This window comes from Cicer arietinum, chromosome 8 (assembly GCF_000331145.2).
Source record: "Cicer arietinum cultivar CDC Frontier isolate Library 1 chromosome 8, Cicar.CDCFrontier_v2.0, whole genome shotgun sequence".
NCBI lineage: Eukaryota > Viridiplantae > Streptophyta > Magnoliopsida > Fabales > Fabaceae > Cicer > Cicer arietinum.
The window spans coordinates 10,453,097-10,477,759 of NC_021167.2; the positions used below are offsets into that span (position 1 = coordinate 10,453,097).

General features: G+C 28.8%; 3 protein-coding genes across 3 annotated transcripts; 2 read left to right on the forward strand and 1 right to left on the reverse strand.

Moving 5' to 3' along the window:
* Window positions 1-3,234: 3,234 nt before the first annotated feature.
* On the forward strand, window positions 3,235-6,029 carry LOC101493468 (uncharacterized). Its single transcript, XM_004489765.4, has 6 exons — window positions 3,235-3,621; window positions 3,712-3,794; window positions 4,543-4,629; window positions 4,871-5,019; window positions 5,229-5,360; window positions 5,624-6,029. Exons 1-6 carry the CDS (start codon window positions 3,480-3,482, stop codon window positions 5,811-5,813), a joined length of 783 nt encoding a protein of 260 aa, XP_004489822.1. The 5' UTR covers window positions 3,235-3,479; the 3' UTR covers window positions 5,814-6,029.
* Window positions 6,030-7,756: 1,727 nt separating this feature from the next.
* Window positions 7,757-12,637, reverse strand: LOC101493790 (uncharacterized). The gene is made up of 9 exons (XM_004489766.4): window positions 12,329-12,637; window positions 11,628-11,991; window positions 11,013-11,046; window positions 10,666-10,878; window positions 9,731-9,820; window positions 8,940-9,005; window positions 8,759-8,850; window positions 8,629-8,676; window positions 7,757-8,111 (listed from the first exon to the last, which is right to left on the reverse strand). The coding sequence occupies exons 2-9, from the start codon at window positions 11,957-11,959 to the stop codon at window positions 7,994-7,996; spliced, it is 993 nt and encodes a 330-aa protein (XP_004489823.1). The 5' UTR covers window positions 11,960-11,991; window positions 12,329-12,637; the 3' UTR covers window positions 7,757-7,993.
* A 4,787-nt stretch (window positions 12,638-17,424) lies between these two features.
* LOC101494112 (ubiquitin-ribosomal protein eS31 fusion protein) lies at window positions 17,425-18,124 on the forward strand. The gene has a single exon (XM_004489767.4). It carries the CDS (start codon window positions 17,489-17,491, stop codon window positions 17,954-17,956), a length of 468 nt encoding a protein of 155 aa, XP_004489824.1. The 5' UTR covers window positions 17,425-17,488; the 3' UTR covers window positions 17,957-18,124.
* Window positions 18,125-24,663: the final 6,539 nt, after the last annotated feature.

Below are 24,663 nucleotides of genomic sequence, written 5' to 3' on the forward strand. Positions count from 1 at the left end.
GGAAAACAAAAATCAATGGCAAATATTATTATGTTTAACAAAATTTGTCTTCAATTGTGGTCACATTGTTGAAGTCATTCATAGTTCAACTGACAATTGTTATATTTGACTTTGATATTCTTTGATAACGATTGTCATTTTCCAACATCTATTGACTTATCGTCTTTGATAACAATCCTCATTCCCCAACATCTATTGACGATAAGATTAGCATCATTGTTGCCTTTAAAATAATTAGAAGGCGGAGCTTCTAATTTGCATGCTTGTGATTTAGATTTTTTCTACTAGTATTGTTCAAGGAGGTTGGTTTAGTTGTTTTAAGCTCATTTTCTTTTTTGTACTCATTTATGCTCCCATAAGTTTTACTAATAAAATCCTAGATAGATATATCAATATTTTTAAAACATTTGTTATCATTTTGCCGACTTAGGAACAACTCGATACAACTCACATTTAAACATGGCATATCTCTCAATTAGAGTATAACAACATAATCAATTGGATTTGAGATGAGTGGCCATTAAAAATCACTTGGACATCCTTCTGAGGCCATCTGATGGCAACCATTATCATTCATCATCACAGGCTCACGTTTGAAATCAAACGGTGATGCATAAATCACATATCGCAAAACTCATAATCCTAACTTATTTCATGTAGAAACCCTATAAGACATAAAATGACACCTTACACAAGTTAAAAGACACAATTTTATAAATCTAAAATGTCTCACTCTCAGACACAAACTCACTCGATTGTTGAAATATGTACAAGTACACCTTCGCAAAGAACAATTAACAACCACCACCACCACTTCTACAACTGTATATCATCGAATACTTCATTCGTCTCACAATGAGTGTTGTTTAAGATTTTTGCACACGTATTAAGAAATATAATAATTAGAAGAAAAAGATAACTCATTTTATCAAACTTCCCATTTTAATTATTGGTGAATTTTACACTATTATCAATGTAAAGTACAATAATTTTTATAAATTATAAGTTGTGCACATAGTAATTATTGAAGAGTAGTATTGAAAAAAAATAATTAAAGTTGCATTAAAAATTGAGAATGACATTTATTTTGAGACTAATTTTTTTTTTTTACTAAAATGACAATTATTATGAGATGGAGAGAGGAATACTATTAAATTAGTGGATAAAGTGTTTGGTTTATTATATTGGAATTGGAATGGAAAGTGCACCTACACTTATGACCCATTTGATACACATGATAGAAAGAGACATGATATATGATATAAAGCTGTATAAGGATAATATAGTATCTGATTGGATAGTGAGAGGATAAACATTATCATATATTGTATCTTATACAAACATGAAAATATTTTATTTTGTCATGAATTTTGATATACATCTAATCATGATATGATATAATATATATTATATTTAAATAACAAAATTACCATTGTGAACAATTCCATATTAGTTTTTTTAAAATTAACTTATTATATTTTAAATATTATAAATTAACAAAAAAAATAAATAAATAAGCAATGAAATAATTTTATATTAAAACTATCCATTGACGCTACTAAATAAACAAGTTAAATTTTCAAAACAAAATCACGAGTAACCAAATAATTATATTTTATTTGTTAGAATGTAAATAAAGATATGATATATATATCATATGTAAATAGCAAGAATACATTGTAAACAAATTATATTTATTTTAAAATTTCAATTAACTTTCATATTTTTATAATTGTAAATACTAATTTATTAAATTATATAAAAAGACAAAACTACTCTTGTCTAAAATCATAAATATTTTTAAATTAATTATTAATATTTTATTTTTAATTTTAATATTAAATCATATTAATTATTTTTCTATTTGATTATATTTATATATTTATATTTTTATATTTTAGATTAGATTTTATAAATTTTTTTATATTTATATTTTATTATATTTTAATCTGTATTTTAAATTATATTTTATAAGGATAATTGATAACTACTGTTCTTATCATATCATGTCGGTTTCTAACTCAACTCATATTTATGATATAAACTTCAATTAGAGAGACATAATATGATAGAATTATGGATTAACTAGATTTAAATATGATATGATAACTTATTTATATTATATCTCTTATACAGTCCCTCAAATAGACTCTTAGAGTTACTATCAATGTATCTTTACATGACAATCGCAGTTCTAGCACAATTTCCAACTCTATGGAATAATTTCAAATTCTCAAAATTTTCTAAGCTAGAGTTCATCCTCATAAAACATCTATCATCAAGGAAGTGGTCTGGCGGTCCATAACGAGTATTGAATTAAATGTAATATCGACGAAGCTGGATGTTGTGGCTCTATTGCTTATGGAGTATATTTAGAGACAACTCTACTGCTTTTTTGGATAGTTTTATTATGAATTTGGTTATTACAACTACATTACATATTAAGTTTATGAGAGTTATGGTGACTATTGAAATAACCTACAAGAACGAGTGATAATTTCTATGAATTGAATCTGATTCACAATTGACAAATCTAACATTTAGGAATACTAGCCTTGTTTTTTGGTCTATTAGAAATATATCGTTTAATTTTCTTGAAATAGTTAAAAGAATCAGCTTACCATATCTAATATTCTTAGGAAATGAAAGAAATCAATATGTAAACAAAATTATTATTTTTGGGACTTCACATTGTTAACTGATATTGATGGGATATTTTTCCTTTAAATATATATGATGTTTTTAATAGAAATAAAATTAGTTCTCTTAAATATAGATTTTGATAATGTCTGTAGGTGTTTGATACACATTTTTTTTTTCTTTACTATGGTTTTACCCCTATAAACTTTTTTGGTAAGATTTTAACGGCAATAATTTCTATTTCTTAGGATCTTTTCTTCGATTTTGAAATGCTTTCCCTAAAAATGTTGTATTTTTTATTTTTTAATAATATTTAAGAATACTACAAATAAATAATTATTTAAAATGTCAACATAAATTAAATGTCAGATTAATTATGTGATGTTTTTATTCTTTATTTAATTTAATTTTTTTTATTATCTTTACTTCACATAAATGGTAAATACAACAATATCTTATTGTCTTCGTCAACAAAAAAAAATCTGATATTGTAAAAGTAATTAATAAAAGTTTGGTCAAAAAAAGTTAATTCAATAAAAACATTATTATCTCCGTTCATTAAAATGGTAAAACAGGTCCATTATTAAACTCTACGAAACGACACACCTTGTTGCAGTTTCGCATTACATTTCAAACGCCCTCGATTTGTGGTTGTTGACACGCCACATCTGCAGATTCCGAAAATCAGAGCACCGTCAGCAGCCACCGTGTACGGCGGAAACCCTTTCTTTAACTTCTTCTTCCGTACTCTCCGTCATCTCCTCACTCTACAACTGTCTAACACAACTCACAAACGAAACACATCAAAATTTCGTACAAAAAAAAACCTCAATTTCACAATGCAACAAGAGTTGGAGCAATGGAAGGAACAAATTTCTCACCTATTGAATGTCGCAAACGATTACCTTCGCGAGGTTCCTCCCAATCAACTCTATGCCGCTGCCGCTATCGTGGTTTTCACAACGCTGCTTCTTCTCTCACGTGAGTGAGTTCGTTTTGTTGTTGAGTTTGTTATTCTTTTGATCGAATTCTGAGTTTTTAATTGATGAATTTTGTGTTTTTTTTTGGTAGTGAGGTTTTTGAAGCGCACAAAGTCTAACACTATTGTTTTGACGGGACTTAGTGGGAGCGGGAAAACCGTTATCTTCTATCAGGTAAACCTAAATTCGATTGGTTTAGTTTCTGAATTGATGAATTACTGCACCTGCTTTTCTGTATTTGTATTCATTTAGTTTAATAGTTATAGAGTTGTTGAGTTTACTTTAATTAATTGCTTAATTTTGTGTTTATTTGTGAAATAAACATTGCATGCAATCATGAAATTAAGTGATACTAGGTATAGTGAGTGAATTGTAGTGCTGGTTTCTGGTTGATGTTTGCGGTAGTTAGCTGTGTAGCATCGACACTTCAAATTGAAAGCCTATCTGACATGACACTGACATATGTAGTTAGTTACATTCAATATTATTCAAATTATTATTAGTGTCAGTGTTGTGTCTATGTATGTGCTTCATAGGTATTAACAATTATGGTCTTGAGCTACGACTGTGATATTGTTGGATCTGTAATCTGGAAAACAAGAAATAAATTGATTTTTTAGGTCTAATCTGTGGTAAGCTTTCAGTTGTTGTTGACAAGTTTTTGAACTGCATAGCATGGTTTAGTTTGTAATGTATTTAATTACGACCAAAGATTGCTTGTATAGTTTTGTGTGAGGGAAAAGAGGAATCAAGGTTAGGTGGTTGGTTATTATAAACTGAAAGCATGCTATTACATTAGCAGGTGATATTACATGGTGGGATATAGTCCAATTCCTTGGTAATACTACTATTAATTTTTCTTCTATTCATATTTCCGATGCTGACATATTGTTCTGGGTTCACTATCTTATGTTTGTGTCAGCTTAGGGATGGCTCTACTCATCAGGGTACTGTTACATCAATGGAACCTAATGAAGACACTTTTATTCTTCATGGTGAAACAACCAAGGTAGTGTTAGCCTCCTGCACTTAATTACTTGCACAGATTTACAAGTTTAGGCGTGCAGAAATTGTTCCTCTCATCTTCTCTATTCAATGAGAATATTCATCTTTTATTGTTGATTGAAAAAACCCTTTTGGCTTGTCAAATTAGTTGAAATTATATCTAATATTTCAATGTTTGTTTAATGATTTGGAATCAGATCGTACAATAGACCAAACATTGTCTTATGTATTTTATATTGTGACAGAAAGGAAAGATCAAACCAGTTCATATTGTTGATGTTCCCGGACATTCTCGTCTTAGACCCAAATTGGATGAGTACTTGCCTCAAGCAGCTGGCATAGTCTTTGTTGTTGATGCTTTGGACTTCTTACCAAATTGTCGTGCTGCCTCAGAGTAATTCCTTTCTCCATTAAGTTGCTAGTTTATCATCTTTTTATAAATGACTAATTTGTCAGCAATAGCTGTAAGCCACAGGGGAGTGTTAAAAACTCCCAAGATATTAAAGCAATATAAATTGAATAAGTCACCATTGCTCACTTTTCCTGAGAAAGAAGGGTTATCTATGATTACAAAGATACTGACATTTTGTTTTACGTGTTAAGGTACCTATATGATCTGTTGACTAAGGGAAGTGTTGTGAGGAAGAAGATTCCACTGCTTATTCTCTGCAACAAAACTGACAAAGTCACTGCTCACACCAAAGAATTTATCCGCAGACAACTCGAGAAAGAAATGTATGGCCTCAAATCCTTAAATTTGTTTACATTTGATCATTCAGCAATTACTTCATCCTTTCATTGTGTTATCAGTTTGATGGATTATGTGCTCTTCACATCCCATCCCCCTTCTATCTGTATGTGACTAATTATCTTCACACTCAAAATCAAATGATTGGTTTGTTTTTATCCAAAACACATATTATCTAATGAATGGTAGTCTGGTTCTTTTCATGATTTCATCTGTCAGCTATACTATATTAACTGTGTTACTTTTTCAGCGACAAATTACGGGCATCAAGAAGTGCAGTTTCAGATGCTGACGTTACAAACGAGTTTACTTTAGGGGAACCTGGCGAGCCATTTTCCTTCACTCAATGCTCAAACACAGTTACAACTGCAGATGCTTCTGGTTTAACCGGGGAGATATCTCAGCTAGAAGAGTTTATCAGAGAACACGTGAAGCCATAGCTGGATATTATGTTTAAACTTAGATTTTTGTTGATTTAATATGAATTAGGTTGTTACTTTTGGTTTTTACTTCTTAAAACTCAACACAGACTGAACTAAAAGAAAAAGGGGGGGAAGGGTCAGGGTAGGAATCACTATGTTGGGATTGATGAGGATCGACTTCATTGGAACTATAATGATTCAACTATTTGTCAGAGTACTTGCATTTGCTTTATATGTTCTCAATCTTTAGCCCAGCTTTATTTTCAGAACGTTATGGCTGCGCTTCTTTCCATTAGGTGACACAATCAAGAAAAGTATACACGAGTGTTTTTACCTGCAAGATGCAGCTGCTGCGAATAACATTTCCCCAAAGTATTGCAATCATTTAAACCCTTATAAACACATGATTGGTGGCTAATGATACATTGGTGAATGATGCTCCTTTTTTTTATTGTTCAATGTGTAATGGCATTTAACTTTTCTGAGTGACGGTTGCACCGTGTAGTCACTACAAGTAGCAGCTTACATCACGTGTTACGTTGTGGAGGATCGAAACTATTGGTCAATAATATGGGGTATGCAATGGGAATTTAGATTGTTTTAATTCAAACCTCGAATTTAAATAATTTCAATTCAAACCTTTTTAAATCTCTTCTTTAAATTCACTTCCATATTTTTGAAATTGTGGGATTCAAATCAGGATTTAGCATTATATCGATTGGAAATTGATTCTCTACCTTTGGTGATGGGTGACTTTGGTGATTTTAGTGTATTTTGGAGTAAAATTGGTCATTCAAATTAAGTATTAACAATTATTTAGATGAGAGAAAATGATTGATAAATAGAGATATAGATACAAAGTCACTAAAGGTAGGAGATTCAAAGGTAGAAAATACTTATCCATATCCATTGAAAACTTATAGTAGACATGTGAGAATTGTTTGGGATTTGAACTCTTAGATATTGAGTAGGGAACGAACATACATGTGTTTGATACATACAACAAGGTTGAGAATAATTATTCTCAAGGTAGAGGATGGAAAAATGCATTTCCGTATTTTATATAGGATTTTTTTTAAATATAAATATATATATATATATATATATATACTAATTTTTTTTAAAATATTAAAACTGCGAGCCTAATACTTTTTTTAAATATATTTGAGAATAAGATTTTTATAGTTATATTTCTGAGAAAATTGTACCAATGAATTATTTTCCACGACTCAAAACAAAACGCACCCTCCTATAAACAATCATTGCTTTTGTGGACTTTACTCAATATTATTTAAAGTAAGTTGTAGCTACTCTTTCTTAGCGCTTTCTTATTTGTTGAAATACAATGAGTCCTATTAAACTATGTGTAATGAAAAAAGTGTTGTGTTAATATTTTTTGTCTCAAAATATAAATAAAAAATAAATATTAGTCTAAGAAAATTAATTTATTAATCTAAAATTCAGATAAAATAAAATGTAAGTTGTCATAAAAGAAAAATGTTTAATATAGTAATCACTACCCATGTGACTACCTCAAGCATTATTTTGATGAAGCTATGCAGAAGTTATTAACATCCTTTCTTATTACTTAGTAAACAGCTTTTGTTACAAAAATTTCAACTGACAGCCAAATAGAGTCAAATCCATTGTAGGTTATATTATAAACAATCTTATCTTCCACTAACAAACCATTTGCAATAGCTATATAGACTTGAATTCCTAGTATTTTTTTTTGTTTGTCAAGTAATCTATTGGTTAAACTCACACTTTAAGTAGGGAGAAGTGAAGAATCTCAGGTTCAAAACCAAATCCCCTACATATCGATGTCCATACAGCTACCAGCTACCAATTGAGGTATAGTTACGCGACGAACTCCTAGTGTTTTATTCACACTACAACAACTCCAACCATCCGTTAGTATATCTCTCTTTTATTTAACTTAGGCTAATTTAATCAATGAATGATATTTGTGGCAAATTAACTTTAATGGAAAATATCACAAACATCAACTTACAAATATAGGACAGAGAACTTTTATGAGTTTAATTTAAATAATAAATACAAATAAATATGCATCCCCACCCCACATAAAAATAATACCTTCCTCTGAACACTTTTTTTTGGGGAGAAGAGGATCTAAATCTAAATCTTTAAAATTCAAAATGCTTTAGACAGAATGAATGTTGTGAAATGTGTTATCACCTTACAAACTGACATGAACCAGGACACATTCTTGACAACCACAAGTGCTTCAACTTCACTATTAACGCAAAAATGCCATAGCATGGTATGTGCATTATACCAACAGCCAAGTACCTAAAAGAGGGCAACAGACATATATTAATCGAAACTGTTCACTTCAATCTACGAGTTTAATTTCATATCCAATTTATCGTGTAACATTTCATGTTACGGTAAATTGTTCCCTATCACTACTTTCAAGTTAATTTAAGTGTGTCATATTTGAAAACCTTGACCAAAACTTCATAACATAATATTTTTAGTATCAATGTACTATATAGTCACAACATTATTTGCTGCTAAAGTTGATGTTCTATTTTGAGTATTGGTCAATGTTGTCAAATTCGGCTACTCTTCAATGTTATAGTTAAAATTTGACAACACTTTATACTAAATAACGTATCGCTGAAGAAAAGTGATTTGTTTAAATTTCGTTGTGCTATAGCACTGCTATAACCACTATTTGACAATACTTTACTAGATACGGTATTGCAAAACAATAATGATTTGTTCAAATTCTCCTATGCTATAGGACTATAGCACCACTATTTGACAACATTGTATTGGTGAGCAATTGAATTTACAAACATACCATAAGGGTGCATATGGGGATGACAGATCAAGGAAAGGATAAGGCCACCTGTAACAAAAGGTTAAAAAATTATGAACAGAATTGTGGCGATTGAAAAGCGGTAGAAAGAAGATGGGATACACGATTTTACCAAAGCGAAACAACGGAGTGGATGATCCATTGAAAAATCACAAATGTAGCCGTCCACAAGATAAAATATGCAAATCGAAACACTGGAAATCTCTGCATGTGTTAAGAATAAATAGATGTAAATTTAAAGTAGATAATTAAGGAGAAATATAAGCAAAAAGATAGAGAAAAAAAAAACTCACCATGCAATTCAATGATGTTTCACCGAGGAGGAGCAGAGCATTAACAGAGTGCATACCAACGGTGAACTGCAAAATAAAAAGTGAAAACATTTTCCCATAATAGAAGATATGAGAAGCGACAAACCAGCCTATTCTTTTAGAACTGAAAGTAATCAATACTTAAATTTATAAACTCTCTGTGACATTTCTGCACCCTCATTAGCTTTTTCATAATTAAGGTATTTTAAAGAACAGCCATCCATTAATTACAAGTTTCATGATGAAGTCAATTAATGTCTAGCACATGCTGGAAAAGCACAAAATGCTTAGTTGTTGATAATATGCCTACTAACATCAATATTCAATAGAAATCACCAAACTAAATAATCCTGTTCCAATACACCAAAAAGTCATGCATTGCTTAATAATCGAGGTTAATAGTAATTTATAAACACTCACTCTCCTCAACTCACTAAAGCGCCTTTTAACTAAGGAAAAAAATGTGAAGGTTCACATAAGACTCAAAGCGAACAATACCTAAAAAACAGTGCAACATACTTAAAATTGGAACATAACATTTTAACAAGTATAAAACTAATAAGCAAATGCCAAACAGTTTGCTATGTGGGTGCAGTTCATTAATGATTAGGTTTTTTCCTCTTTCTTTTTCTGTTGCTTCTTTTGTTTTTTCTTATCTTAGGTAGCAAAGAGAAAATGCCAAACATTCCCCAAAAAATTTATCATTATATCAGTATAACTTTCCCAACCAAATGAAGAAATGACAGACCGGGGACAAGATCAATAATACTCACAATATCCAGGCGGAAGTCTTTCGGTGTCATAAAAGGATAGAGAATGAGCCAGAATACAATGTCAGTGAGCATTGAAGCACCTGCACAAGTCTATATTTTCAAAAGAAAATTAAAACAAGGTGATAGATTGCCTCCTGAGTTTAACCAGTTATTAATAACACAATAAAACCCAAATACTATTACAGTTTTTTATTCATAAGTCACATACGCTGAATAAGAACAGCATGAACAAGAAGAAAACATTGGAAAAAAAAAATGATTCTAACAGAGTCTGCATAATAGCCTTCTGCAAACATATGATGTTGTAATGCAACAACATCTATCAATATCGAAACAGTTTGATTATTTAATGACAAATTCTCTTTGGCACCTTGAAAAGCAAGTTATAATCTTGAACATGTTGTACAGAAACCAACTATTTCAAACAGTGTAAAGTTTTTCATCTCAAACAGACAAATTTTTTCAAGCTTAACATTAATTTGAGTATTTGACAGAAACAAACTTCCCTAAGAAAATTTTAATCGCATATTTTTTATCTTCTTCAGAGCTACCATCTTAAATCATATCCAATTTCTTTCACAACCATTATTAAATTAAAAATCCACAGTTGCATGTCCTGCCTAAGCAAAAACTATACTTAAAACACTTGTCAATTGTGGATTGCAGAAAATAGTGGTCTATTCAATTTCTGCCACACTACAGTGTTATAGCGTTGCTATAGCGGCTATATGACAACACTTAGTACTAAATGGCGTATCCCAAATCAATAGTGATTTGTTCAAATTATGCAACACTAACCACTATTTGACAACACTAACTTAAAAGTGAATTTGTAGTTGTTGAGAGAGACTCAAAGTAGGACACAAATTAGTCAAAAATAAATGCCATGCATTAAAAAAACAAAAACACCAAAAAAATCATTTAGAGTAAATTACCTGAAATATTATTTGAATAACATAACCCCATACACCAGCAGTATTCTGACTGAGAGATTTCCGATAGTCATAGGAACTCTTAGTTAGTGTAGGTATATCTGCATTCCCATCAAGTGCAGGCGCCACATAAGCGCCTCGTTCTGCATCTAACGTGTTTCTCTCAAATTTATCGCGGTTAAAGCAACTTTGATAGAAGGAGAAACAAGATGCAAGCTGAAAGTGATACACAGGTTCATCAATTTTTCTATGCAGCATATGACAAGATCAAATTCCACCCTACCCTCCAAAAGATGAATGAAATGAAAAATTACTACAATACAAGAAGAGTTAGAGAAGAGAAATGGTACCCCAAAGTAAATAGTGACCAAAGTAAATGTCCACCTGTTCAGCAGCCAAAAAACAAAAAAGAATCAGCATATTTATAACAAAGTTTGATTATATCTAAATCTTATGGTCCCTACAGCTGCAGCATCTTAATGCAGTTGTAGAGGATTCAGATCCATTTATGACCAACAGAGATGCTCGGATAGCGGTGTTTCATCAAAACAAATCACCAGTATTAAATACCGAAGTTGTGTATATATCATCACAAGTGCTAAGGGATATTTAATAATAAAAGAGTGTTGTTGCTTTGCTTATGTAGCAGCATTTTACTGGGGATAAATCATACTGATTGACAATAGAGTCTGTTTGGATTGACTTATTTAAACTTATTTACAGGCATAAACACTTGTGTGACTACTTTGGAGAGTTTATGGAAATAACTTTTGACATGTCCATAAGCTCTCCAAACTAGCTTGTGAAAACATATTAACCAACAATTATAGTTTACTTATTCAATATCAAATGAAGAAAGCATGCATGCATACAAATCTATTAGCTTGGAAGTTTAGTTAGTTCAAGTAATTCATAAGAGTTTCATACAAGACAATAATATAGAAGATATGTGGAATTTAGCTTACTGAGTGTAGAAGTAAAATATGCCACCTCCATCAACAGCAACATTAGCAATGAGCAAACCCAAAAGCACAAAAAAAGAAACTATTCTGTAAACAAGCAACCAAGAAGGATGAATTCCTTTAAGACATGTATTCCATGCTTCATGTTCATATAACAACCCAACCGATTCTTGTCGCCGCCTTTCTTCAACCCTCTTCTCTTTTCTTGATTTATTGAATTCTTCATACTTCCATATAAAAAATGATCCTATAGTCACACTAATTAAAATCCATAGTGCACATAGGAAGAACCTCCAGTTTAACCAATAACTTAGGGTATTAGTATCTGTTGTCATTGGTTAATTGCCAAGTATTTGGCTCGAGGATCCTGTTAATTAATGTTGAAATTCATGAGTTTCTAATAATACTTGTTTTTAATTAATGCTTCAACACAAATTTTGTACAACAATTAGATAGTCAACGCAATTCAATATGTAGATAATTACACTAGCTGAACACAATTAATCATGATTTTAAATGTTATTAACCAGAATTTTGAAGTGCTTTAATCATCCAGGAAAACAAAATTATAACAGAGAGCATCCATCTCAAATTCTCAATTGACTCAGTTTTCTTCACTAAACTTATAATTTTAGAAAATTATTAAAACAATTAGGCAAAAAAATTATATGAACAAGAAAAAAGAAAGAAGTAGAAAAACTCACAATAGAGAAGTGAAATTAAGAAAGCTGAGGCGTGAATGAAAAAAAGAAAGAAGATCCTCGGAGAGAGAGAAAGAGAGAGACGTGTGCAGTGACGCTATAAATCCCACCAACCAGTAAATATATAAAAATAAAAATAAAATAAAAATAAAATTGGTGGTGTTGTTAATTTAACATTGGGAAATGGAAAGAGATGGATGATTGATGAATCCTTCAGAAGTCAGGAGGATTCAGCACGGAAGACACACAAGTATTTTGGAGCGTGAATTAATTATCGACTAAACCACCATTTTCGAAATTGTAAACGTGTTCAATTTGAGATGTTACATTTACTTGATATTCATATTAAGTTGTTCTTTCAATTGTGTTAAAATACTCCTTTAATCTTTTAATTTGTAAGCAAAACAGCGTTGAGTAGAAAATATTTTAATTGATTTTACATAATACGAAAGAGTAATTTGATAAATTTGAGATTTTAAAATAATAAATATTTTTTATTTTATGATTAAAATGTTGATTTATTTATTAACTATTAATACAAATGAAATTAGGTTTTTTGTTTGTTAAGAAACTAATTAGGTTGAATGGTGTGAATATCCAAAAGAGCTTGATAACTTTAATTATAGTTTTGATATTTATATTTATATTTATATTGATTTACGGAACCGGTCTTCTATTTTAAAAGTCGATAATTTTGTTTTTTTTATTAGACTTTTGAATTAAAAAAAATGACGATTTAATAAATTTTAAATGACGTAACATACGATTTTCTGATATAGAATCTTCTAGATGAATTAATTATTCATATGTAATTAATTAAATCAAAAATATGAAAAATTTCTATAATTGAAATTTAAGTTTTTAGGAGGTTTTATTTCAATTTCACGAGTGTTAATCACTCTATATCATTGTATCATATGTCACATTATTTAAAACATCTCACATTATTATTTTTAGTTAAAAAAATCAGAGAGATGAACAAAAAATATCAACTTTTAAAATTAGTGAATCAATTTTGTAAATCAATATAAATAGATAGACTAAAAATACAATTAAGACTGTATTTTATTTTAGTAGTAGTACTTGTGTTTTTTTTAATGTATAATGGAAACATTTTTGTCGTCATTAAGCTCGAAAGCTGAAGAAAGAGGAGCCTGCAAGTTCAAGTGGTAAGGAATTCTTCAATTAAATATTATGTAGTCGCAATAATAGAGGACAAGTCAAATATAAAGAATGATTTTGTTGTGTACTATGTGAAACCCAAGAATACTATAAAGCCTACTCCAACGATATACTATTGACTTCGAAAAATACTAGGACTTCAAATAAATATTATTTCGGCACACATAAATATAAATATAAATAAATATATGTATATATATATATATATATTATTTTTTAAATAAATATTATTTATTCTTCAATATTTTTATCTTTGTTGTGTGTGGGGTGTGTCTAAAAGTGTCTATGTTTTTTTACATATATAAGATTTTTTTTGTTGAACTTCGTTGGAAAAGTCATCACTCAGCTATAATAAGATATTTTTGTTTATCCTATCAATATCACAATTTATATCTATGAATTGATTAGATATTTCAATTGAAAAGACGAGTTAATAATGTGAGATTATATTTGTAGTTCGACTCCTCATGATTTGACTAATCTAACTCTATTATTCTTTTTTGCATAATAAAAAAAGAGATTATAATGTTTTTAATTAATTAAAATCAAGATTTAAATGATAATGCTAAGAAATAAACATGTGAAATCAAAAATAAAACATAATGCAACTTATCGATTGACGAAAAAATGTTATGACAGGTGATTGATTAACGGAGGCTTGCTATAATGTGGTTGTAATAGTTGTTTGGAAGTAAGAGGGTATTTTGGGAAATAAAATTGATAGAATCACAAAGGGTGGAAAAATGCACATAAATTTGATCTTTATATCTATTTATAGAGTATGAAATTCGATGTTTTGGCACGATGGTGAGACCCTTTGCACTACGATTTGAGCAATTAAATTGCGTATTAATGCACATTTTCCTCATAAACTTGTGAATATTTCCCATATTTTGCGTTAACTTTTTTTCAAGGTGAAACCAACAAAGCAAATTAACGGCAGATCGAAATACAACTTCAATTGTTTTTATCAAAACAAGGTATCTGTTTGTTACAACTTACAATCACATGAGCCATGAGGAAACAAGTTTGGTATAATAAATAGATCTCTTAACTTCTTTATTGCCCAACAAATATTATCTTGCCATTCATATTTCAAATAAAGCAAATGTCACTACATAAATTAACTCTGTTGAGGCCACACCGACAATTTCAAGTAAAAGTATTATGTATTTATTAGTTTTCTGGGTGTTGTCTATAATCAACACAATACGAAACACATTCAACAACTTGTCTAAATCTGGATACACCAAAAATATATTCATCATAAAAACATAGTATTCTCGTCTTCTATTTCAACACACATATTTCTTATTTCCTACTAACTTGAATAAATATTGCATCTCTATTATAGTACCTATCACATCTAATCATCCATACTCATTTGTTTATATATTTGGGTGATCTAAGTTATACATTGTCCTTATCTAGGTTTTACAATGAGTAGTATGTGTCTTGGTGTAATATGATAACTTGTGAAGTTGTGGACATGTACCATCTTTCAATGGTCTTGATGCTGGGATTGTTTGAAATATTATATTTATGTTGAAATTTGAATTGTAAAAGAAGATAGAGTTCAAAGCTATATATACAACGATAGTTTTTCGTTACAATTTGCACTAGTCAGAAACACTAGAAACTTTTATATTCTTGTGTCAGAATGTTGCGATGTGTAGTTCAAATATTTGCTTTGGAAGGTGTGAGTGTACTGAGGTCCATAGGGTGTTTTGAGAGAAGTCTATGTGTTGTAACAATTTTTACATAATGTTATTATCTAGTTTTCATTTGACAACGAGCGTGGTTTTTATCCGGTTCTAGAGTTTCCACATTATTTTCTTGTGTTGTGATTATTATATAAATATATCTATTTGTTTAGTTTCCCAACATCTACGATTGAGGACTTATTCAATATTCTCCACACTTGACATAACCTATGATTAATTGTTTTCTATTGTGAAAAAGAGTGTGCAAGTATATAGTCAAATGAGTAACAAAGTGACAAGTAAAAATCGTACCAGAAAGATTGATTTAGTTTAATTCTCATAAATCATACATTGATTCAAATTAATTAGTGAGTGAAAAAGGGTAACAATAACATTCATGTGATAAAGAGAAGATTAAAATAATGTAAATAGTTCTAAGATTGAGGTTGTGTGGGTAAAACAATGGAATTGTGTTTCCTTTGAATTGTCTAAGTTACTAAGTGATGTTTCTGGGTGCTACAATATTTATATGCACAGTAAAAAAAAATGTGCTTGTTAGGAACATGATAAAATAGAACGATATTGAGATTATCTTACGTATAAGTTCTCATTAAATTCATTCTGCAATTAAAATGATTCATTCACGCTATGGTTCTAAACTCTATATCAAATTCAAAATACTTAGGATAGCTAACATGTCCTTTAGATAAAATATATATATATATATATATATATATATATATATATATATAGCATAAACTTGCAATGACTAAAAATACTAAGCACCAATAAAATATCACTTTAAACATAATTAATTCTTATCAAATTTTACATAATCTAGCACGAGTGATTTAGCTCATAGTTAACAAGACATAATCCATACAAAAGGAACAAACTTATACATCAATTACAACTTAAAAGAAGTGAAATATAAATAACCTAAATTGAACTACCAAAAAGAACTAAGGATCTGTCAACTGCCAATTGCTCCAGCAGGTGATGCAACATGTTGCTTTGGTTTGTTATGGAAGAATGAGAATACATGGTAATGTATGAAAATAGAGGTTGATTAAGGAAAGTAGCAACCACATTCAGCTATATGATAAATAATCTCTTAATGTTTTCTCCATTTTCATAATAGGTCAATCATAAAACGATTTTAAAGAAAAAAAATTCCAAGAATAAAAGAATATTGTATGCGGTTGCAATCAACACATATCACTTAGACTAGAGACCACACATTTTGTCTTAATTTTATGTGTCTTTTCTCTGCCTTTAGCTCAATAGTAAAAATGTATTTGGTTTTGCTCAAGATTAACCATCGCATATTAATTTTGCATCATCGAATAGCACATTGGAGATCACCTAACATGCTAAATTCTATACATTGCACAAAACACGTGGAATCCATAAAAAACAAGCACCAAGTCTTGCTTAATTAAAATTTAATATTCATAATTAAAGTAAATAAATTAACATAAATTACCCAATTAACAAATAATAATTTAATGTAAAAAGGTTAGATAACTCTTAAGAGTTATCATCTTTTTTTCTTTTTGTCATATCTCTATATATAATATAACGATGATAGTAGTCGGTCTATATTAATCTTCTATAACCTAATGCACTACAATTTCTCGTATATACAAAATACATAAAATAAATTAAACTACAATAATATCGATAATATCAATTAATTTTTTTTTTATCAAATCAGTTGTGAATGCATTAGAGGTATCTACACATTATATATTACATAATAATAGTATATTCACATTTATTAAAAACCAAAATAAATAAATAAATAAATTAATAAATAAATAAAAATAGAGTTAAAAAAACTTATAGCAAGTGTTCTAGAACACATACTTATACTAAACAATTTATCATAAGTGTTCTAAAATATTAATCTTATTCAAAAAAATTTTACATACTGAAACACATGAAAGGTGCTTGTGTAATTGATGTAAAACATGAAATGAAAGAGTAAAATATAAAATAGTAAAGAATAAAATATGAAAAGAGGTAAAATTGATATTTTATTAAGAAATTGTAGGGTCAGGGGTATGAGATAAAACTTTGTAATTTTTGAATCAAAAGAGATCCAACAAGCAACTAAAGTCTAGTTCACTACATAAAAGGCCCAACGGGCTTTCTCAGAAGCCCACAACACAAAACCCCAATCCGCATTTTCCACTATATAAATTCCTCCAACAAACAAACCCACACGCTTTTCACCCATTTTCCTTCCCTCGGCGCAAACCCTAATCGACCGAAGATGCAGATCTTCGTGAAAACCCTAACGGGTAAAACAATCACCCTCGAGGTTGAATCCTCTGACACAATCGACAACGTCAAAGCCAAAATCCAAGACAAGGAAGGGATTCCACCGGACCAACAACGACTCATCTTCGCCGGAAAACAACTCGAAGACGGCCGCACTCTCGCCGACTACAACATCCAGAAGGAATCAACTCTTCACCTTGTTCTCCGTCTCCGTGGTGGTGCTAAGAAGCGTAAGAAGAAGACCTACACTAAGCCAAAGAAGATTAAGCATAAGCATAAGAAGGTTAAGCTCGCTGTTCTTCAGTTTTATAAGGTTGATGATTCTGGAAAAGTTCAGAGGTTGAGGAAGGAGTGTCCTAATGCTGAATGTGGTGCTGGAACTTTCATGGCTAATCACTTTGATCGTCATTACTGTGGCAAGTGTGGTTTGACTTATGTTTACCAGAAAACCGATGCTTGATTTTGATTTCTGTTTTTTTAATGCTACCCTAAATGTTTTTTATTTTTGGTATTTTAGTTTTTTAAGATTTGGTATTTATGAATTTGGAATAGTGGGGTAGACAATTTTTGTTATTGTTATGACTTGTTGAATGATTTTTATTTTAATACCATATTCTGCGTTTATTTAGTTATTAGTTTATGATTTTGTTTGATGTTGCTGGTTGGTTATGGTTCTAATTAAAATATTATCGATTAATGTTATTATTGAATTGTGCTCGTTGTGTTTGAAATTGATTCCCTGCAGACGAATTTTGATAGCATGAGATCATCCGATTAGTTGAATATATTAATTCGATAGTTTTGATTTTATAATTTTTATTTATTGAGGTTTGATATGAGTTGTTTGGTTTTCACATTAATGTTTATTATTAGAGGATTTGCAAAAGTATAGTTGCATATTGGAGGCAATTCTTGTGCACTTTTTTATTGTGTCTGTTGTGATATGTTTTGTTATTTTTTTGGTTCTTGATTTTGAAACCGAAGTTCATTTGGCAATCAAATTGGTATCTCAATTGGTTTTGACATGGAGATGATAAATCTGATATATTTTTGAAATTGTGTGTTCTCTTGTTCATTATTGTATGAAATTACTTTTGAATTGGTTTTTGTGTTTGGTTATTATGGATGCAATGCAGTAGAAGGATTATTGTGTTATCTTTGAAACTTCTTTGATCATATTTTTAACCAGTTTGGTTCTCATGGTACTTGATGTCTCAACTTTTTTTCCCCTGTACTTTTTAATTAAGCTATTGTCCAACTGTTTTGCTGTGTCAACTTAGCAAGGATATATTATATATTGAAGATAGTTATTTTTATGAAATTGTATATTTTACAGATAAAATACGAAACATTGTCATAGATGTTCAAAACATTGTCGAATTCACTTTTTATGCAGAAATATGATTGTCATTTGTTTTTTTTACTTGAACTGCTCACTTGTGCAATTTGACAATGTGTCTTATGTTATTAAATCACACAAGTGAGCAAGTGAGTAGTTCAAGGAAAAGCACAAATGATGAATTCGACAATGAGACTGCTTTATCTTAAATATGAAGCCTGCTTTCAAATGATGTTTCATGTGTTTTGGTTTTGCTATGACTAAAATTTGTTTTTGGATAAATTGATTTTATTTAAAAGTGAGTTGATTGTTATTGTAATACGATTTTTGTTTGGATATCTTCAGTCAAAAATGAGTTAGTCATTAATTTTTAGTGTAAAAATCATATTTGAACTCAAAAGTTACAAATCATATTTTCAACTTAGAATCAATTTTGGAAGTAGAATCAATTCTCCACTTTCTGGTTATTGATTTTGGTTAACATAGTGCATTTTGGAAATTTAATAGTTAGTTTTCAAAGCTTCAAATTCGAGGTTCAAATAGCATAAGGTATATATGTTCTGTTTTCCATGTCCACACTATGCTGTTTAGTTATACAGGTTCTTCCATTTTGTCTCGTAGGTTACCAATACTTTTGACCCAATTTTTTTCCCTAACTTTGAACTACTGAAAAAGTTTGCATGATTATTTAATTACAAAATAATCGCTTTCAAAGGCAGCGATCGAAAACCCCATGAATCATACTAGGCAAAAGTTTTAGATTTTAATGTCCAACTATGGCTGGGAACAAAATTTTCTATAGCAAAATGGTATGAAACACCCAAAAGACTTCACTATTAGTTTAAGCAAATGGTCAAATTTGACATTTATAAATCGTTTGGTAAAAGAATTCATTGGCAGGAAATACAATTATCATAAATCTTAGTCATGTATGATTTATTTATTTATATTTTAATAATTTACAGAGTTATTTGTTGAATTTATTTAAAGTATTTTTTCGCATGTTTATGAAACTAGGTCGAAGTGGTTAACTGTTTATTAGACATTATTATTAAAAATCATAAATGAGTGGTATGTGTTTTATGAAATTTTAAGTATTCTAATTAAAGGAGTTTCTTTATGGAATTAAGTACTCAAATTATACCCATAGCTACACACAGTTATACCTCTACTGACATCTTACGTAAACCATCAATTTTATGTATTTTTTAAACAAAATAGAAAAATTCTAAGTCTACCAAATTTAATTTGAGTTTTACAAAACTCAAAATTTAAAATTTTCAAAACTGAAATTTAAAATATTCAATAAATTTCAATTTTTTTTTATAAATTTTTTATAACTTAAAAGTGCTGTTAAAAGCAAAAATTTAAGTTTTAAATTTATATTTAAAACTTAAATCTTTCATGGTCAAGATTTCCATTTTGGTTTTTTTTGTTGAAAAAAATGTTATATCGAATTTTGATTAAAATGTAGAGGTAAGAGTATAAAATAAAATTTCATCATTATGAATGTTATAATAGACTAATATTATTATATTGTTTTCTTCTCAAGTAGGAGTCTATGATAATTTTTAGAGTGTTTCTTCATTTATCTTTCAATATTTTGAAATATATAAAAATAAATGTTTGAATTGACTAATCCAGATTTGTAAAATAATATTTGAATTAGTTAATTCGAACAAAATTTAAGAGTTTTTGAAAAGAGTTGAGAATGATAAATAATTTTTTTAATTTTTAATATAAGAAACAAGGGAAAAAGCTTATGGGCTTGGCCCATGTCATGAGACTCAAGGGACATTAATCTCTCATTTGACAGCTAGTTCCTAAAGAAAAACGCTTAAATGGACTCTAAGCTTATAGGACTAATTTTTTTGTTTGTAAACACTTATGGGCACTTAAAATATATTTGACAGCTAATTTCTATAGGAAAAATGCTTAAAGGGACCAACTTTTTCAAAAAATTTATGGGACTTCAAATATATTTAAGGTTATATGTATCACCAACTCTTTATTCAACATGAGGCATCCATAAAAACAAACCCTATATTTAGTAGTGGAATTTTATTTTTAAATTTTAAAATTTAAAACTATATTTTTAGATTTAGAAATATCAAAATCATAATTGTGAATTCAATAAATACGTCGGAAAAAAGTGCATTAAAGAGAAAAGAGGCATCACTGAATGAGAAACAAACATAAAATTTTTGTTGTATTTATCTACATTTTGTTTTGACGATCTTGTTTTGACGACATTTATTTGTCTTTATCTTTTTTTATAGATAACCGTTAATAATTAGTTAGATTATGTTAATTTTCAAGATTGAATTTGAAACCTTTCTGATTGATTTCTGTTTGTGTGAAAACGATTTTGATATTAATGTTTTATTTTATTGATATCTTATTTTAACATATGTTATTCTTAAACTAACAAATCTTCCATCGTTTATACTAATGTTACTTTTTTTCCTCTTTATAATTAACTCTGTAAAATAATGGCTAGTCTCACCATTGTTTCTCACAATGTCAATAACATTTTTCATAATCTAATTGAACCTTAGTAAAGCACATCCAACTTAATTGAGATAACAGAAGAGTTTGTTTTTATTCATAATACAGAATCCTTTTATTTTGGAGAATTTAAAAATTGTATTGGAGGAGGATTTTAGAGGACTTGAGACAAATTTATCAAATTATTTTAATGTTGTTAACGTACTCTACAAATTAAAAGTATATTAATCATTAGCATTCTCTACCAAATCACTTTCTTAAAAAATATAATTTTTTTCTCTATTTCTCTATTTTCTCCTCCATCTAAATCTTTTATTCTCCTACCCTCCAAACTTCAAACAAATGTTTTGTATTTAGTTCAACTATTCTCCTACCCTCCAAACTTCAAACAAATGTTTTGTATTTAGTTCAACGAGGAAAAGATAATAACTATAATAGAAGAAAAATATAAAACTATATTTTTATCCTTATAATATTTTAGTTTAAATGCATTTTACTGATTCTATTTTAATCGAAATAGGATATCAGTCTACTCATTTCCAAATCTAGGTTTTTAGTCTCCTGTTTTATATTTTTACCCACAATTCAGCTTGGAGGAATTATTTTTATGACGTGTCCGTATATTTACTAAAGAAGAAGAAGTAGATTTGATAATGTGAAATTACTAATATGGATTAAGATAATGAATCAAAAATTCTATTAAGGAATACGACATTATTGACTACATATAAATTTATTCTCATGTCGATAAAAATAATTTTATATTATTAAAGAATACGATACATCATTAAAAAATAAACCCCATTGAATTATCAAAAAGTATAAAACACGTGAAACACAATCACAAAAATCTTAGATTTAAAAAATGAAGAAACTAAAATATATAATCCTATTTAAGTCAAACTAAGACGCTGAAATGATTTTCTCGTACTATAAATTTTTAGTTATCCAAAAAGAAACACACCTAAACAGAAGCATGAATTAGAAGGAAAAAAACAAAGAACAAAAAACTTTGTCTAACTCTATTACACTAAAATTTAAATAAAATCTCTTAGAGACCAAATAATATATCTCTGACAAATTAAGTTGCATAGCTAAGTGAGTAGTTGGAAAGATTTGATTAGATTTGAATTGAAAACAGTGACACCTCAATGTGTCACTCTACAAGGTTTAATGATCCTGAAATTTGGCTCACCCAATTTTAGTTCAAACTTCAAAAAACTTTCAAATATTTTTTTAGTCCCTTTCCTTGAGGTTGAACTACTACATCTTACAATTATGAGATAGTTATTCAATTTCTGATATGTCTTAAAAGCTATATATATCAATTTACATTTTCTCTTTTTAGTAATCCATGCCATGAAATTGGTGCATAGCTTTACGCTTTATAGTTTTCTCAGGTTCATTTAGATACCAAAAGTTTCAGTGAGTCAAAGACACTAAGGTGTTCCTAATGTGAAATAACAGCTTGGAATTGAGCTGTACATATGGCAATATGTTAAAAGAAGACAAATTTTATCTCTTTTCCAATAAGGGCAAATTTTGCCATCTCTAGATAGATGCCATTGGCAAAGAAGTTTCTTTTTATATTTTAATATTTTTATGTTGGTAGTGTTGATCATTTCTATGTTGTTAATTTTTATGGTGCAAAAATCGAATTGCATTGAACCACATTAATGGTTTGATTCGGTTATTGAAAATCACTTTTAAATCAAGTTTAATGTAGTTCTAAACAGTTTAAAATTGGTTTATAAATATAAATTAGTTTAATGTTTTTAACAAATTTTTAGTTACAATCAATTTCAATAAATAAATTTTGGCAATAAAGAAAAATAAATTTCATAAATAAGTTTTTAAAATATCAATTTTTTTAAGAAAAATAAATATAAAAAATCTTTTCAAAACTATTTTGGCAAAATTTTTTCGAGAAAAATAGATATAAAAAAATTCAAGAAAAAAGTTTTGATTTTTTTCTCAAAGTTTTTAAGAAAAAAATGATTTAGTTTTTTTTGAAAAAAAAAGTTTCAATTTTTCTATATATTTTTTTTGAGAAAAATATATTTCGAAAATTTTATAAGAAAAAAGAAATCCTAATTGAGGTTAATTTTTTTTTTAAATTGTTAAACTAGTTTTTGAATTAAGTTTGGTTAACTGAATTATTTTAAATATGAGTTAATTCATGAATCATTTAAATAATTTAGTTTTTTGTGGTGTAATACAAGTCAATTTATTAATATGGTTCAATTAACCGTATTTTTACACACCCCTACCTGTTGTTGTTGTTTTTGGTGCTCTCTCAAACTCCTTAGTAAATAGTTTAATTTATTTGTAATTGAAGTACACATTTGTGGAAAAGATTATTAAAATTCAAATGTGAGATACGAATCTCCTCTTAAGAGAACTCTAGAAGTAACAACAAACAATTGATCAACACTACTAATTTAAAGATGTGCTCTCTAGACTCTCCAAAAGCTTTTTCAATGTATTTTTACCATTTTCAATCAAATATTTGTAGGAGAACCAAACTTCTTGCTAATTAGTCCAATAATTATTGTTATGTCTAACATGCAGAAGCAAATCAAAGTGGTGCATGATGCACAAGAAATTTTAACTTTTGCATTTATTTACTTAACACATTATCAAGAAATTGTCAAATTTTTACCGATATTTGACTTTGTAGAATAATTCTTCAACTCCCTTTCATTGATCTATAAAACATGTTTTTTTTTCGTTTTGTTGAAATAAAAAAAATATAAATTGAAAAATAAAAAAAAACTATGGCAAAGTTGTGGGTCAAGTGGAATTGATTTTAAGGTTTTTGATAAGTTATGGATATTTAGAAAATACAGTTGAGTTGTTTCAAAATTTTGAAGAAGTGTTTAATAATATAAAAAGTTAAGTGGGGTCCATTTAAAGAACCAAAATGAGTATGAGTGTATAATGAATACAAATGCTCTTAAGTCACTCGTATATAGTGGACATTGCCAACAATTAGTGATATTGCTAGTAATATGAACACAATCGTTCATGAAAATCATGACCTTAGTTTTATAACTTTATTATTCCAAATAAATTACTTTAACTTTGACTAATTGCATAGTCACCATAATACATTTAAATATTATGTGAGTGCCATGAAAACAAAGTAGAGGAACTTTCTTGGTAGCAAAATATTGCTTATATTTAGGAAAATCATAAACTAAGAAGTTTTCATGAGAATTGTATTATTATGTGATTTTCCTATTTCCATGAAAGTGATTTCCCAAACTCTTCTAACAAGTTATAAATAAGCTCTAAAGTAGGAGTGCATATAATTAATG

Coding starts and splice junctions, on each gene's coding strand:
- LOC101493468 (XM_004489765.4), top strand. CDS start 3,480: ATGCAACAAGAGTTGGAGCAATGGAAGGAACAAATTTCTCACCTATTG. Junction 4,630..4,870: donor TTCATGGTGAAACAACCAAG/GTAGTGTTAGCC, acceptor ATATTGTGACAG/AAAGGAAAGATCAAACCAGT. Junction 5,361..5,623: donor AGACAACTCGAGAAAGAAAT/GTATGGCCTCAA, acceptor TTACTTTTTCAG/CGACAAATTACGGGCATCAA.
- LOC101493790 (XM_004489766.4), bottom strand. CDS start 11,959: ATGACAACAGATACTAATACCCTAAGTTATTGGTTAAACTGGAGGTTC. Junction 8,851..8,939: donor AAACATCATTGAATTGCATG/GTGAGTTTTTTT, acceptor TAACACATGCAG/AGATTTCCAGTGTTTCGATT. Junction 8,677..8,758: donor CACTCCGTTGTTTCGCTTTG/GTAAAATCGTGT, acceptor CTTTTGTTACAG/GTGGCCTTATCCTTTCCTTG.
- LOC101494112 (XM_004489767.4), top strand. CDS start 17,489: ATGCAGATCTTCGTGAAAACCCTAACGGGTAAAACAATCACCCTCGAG.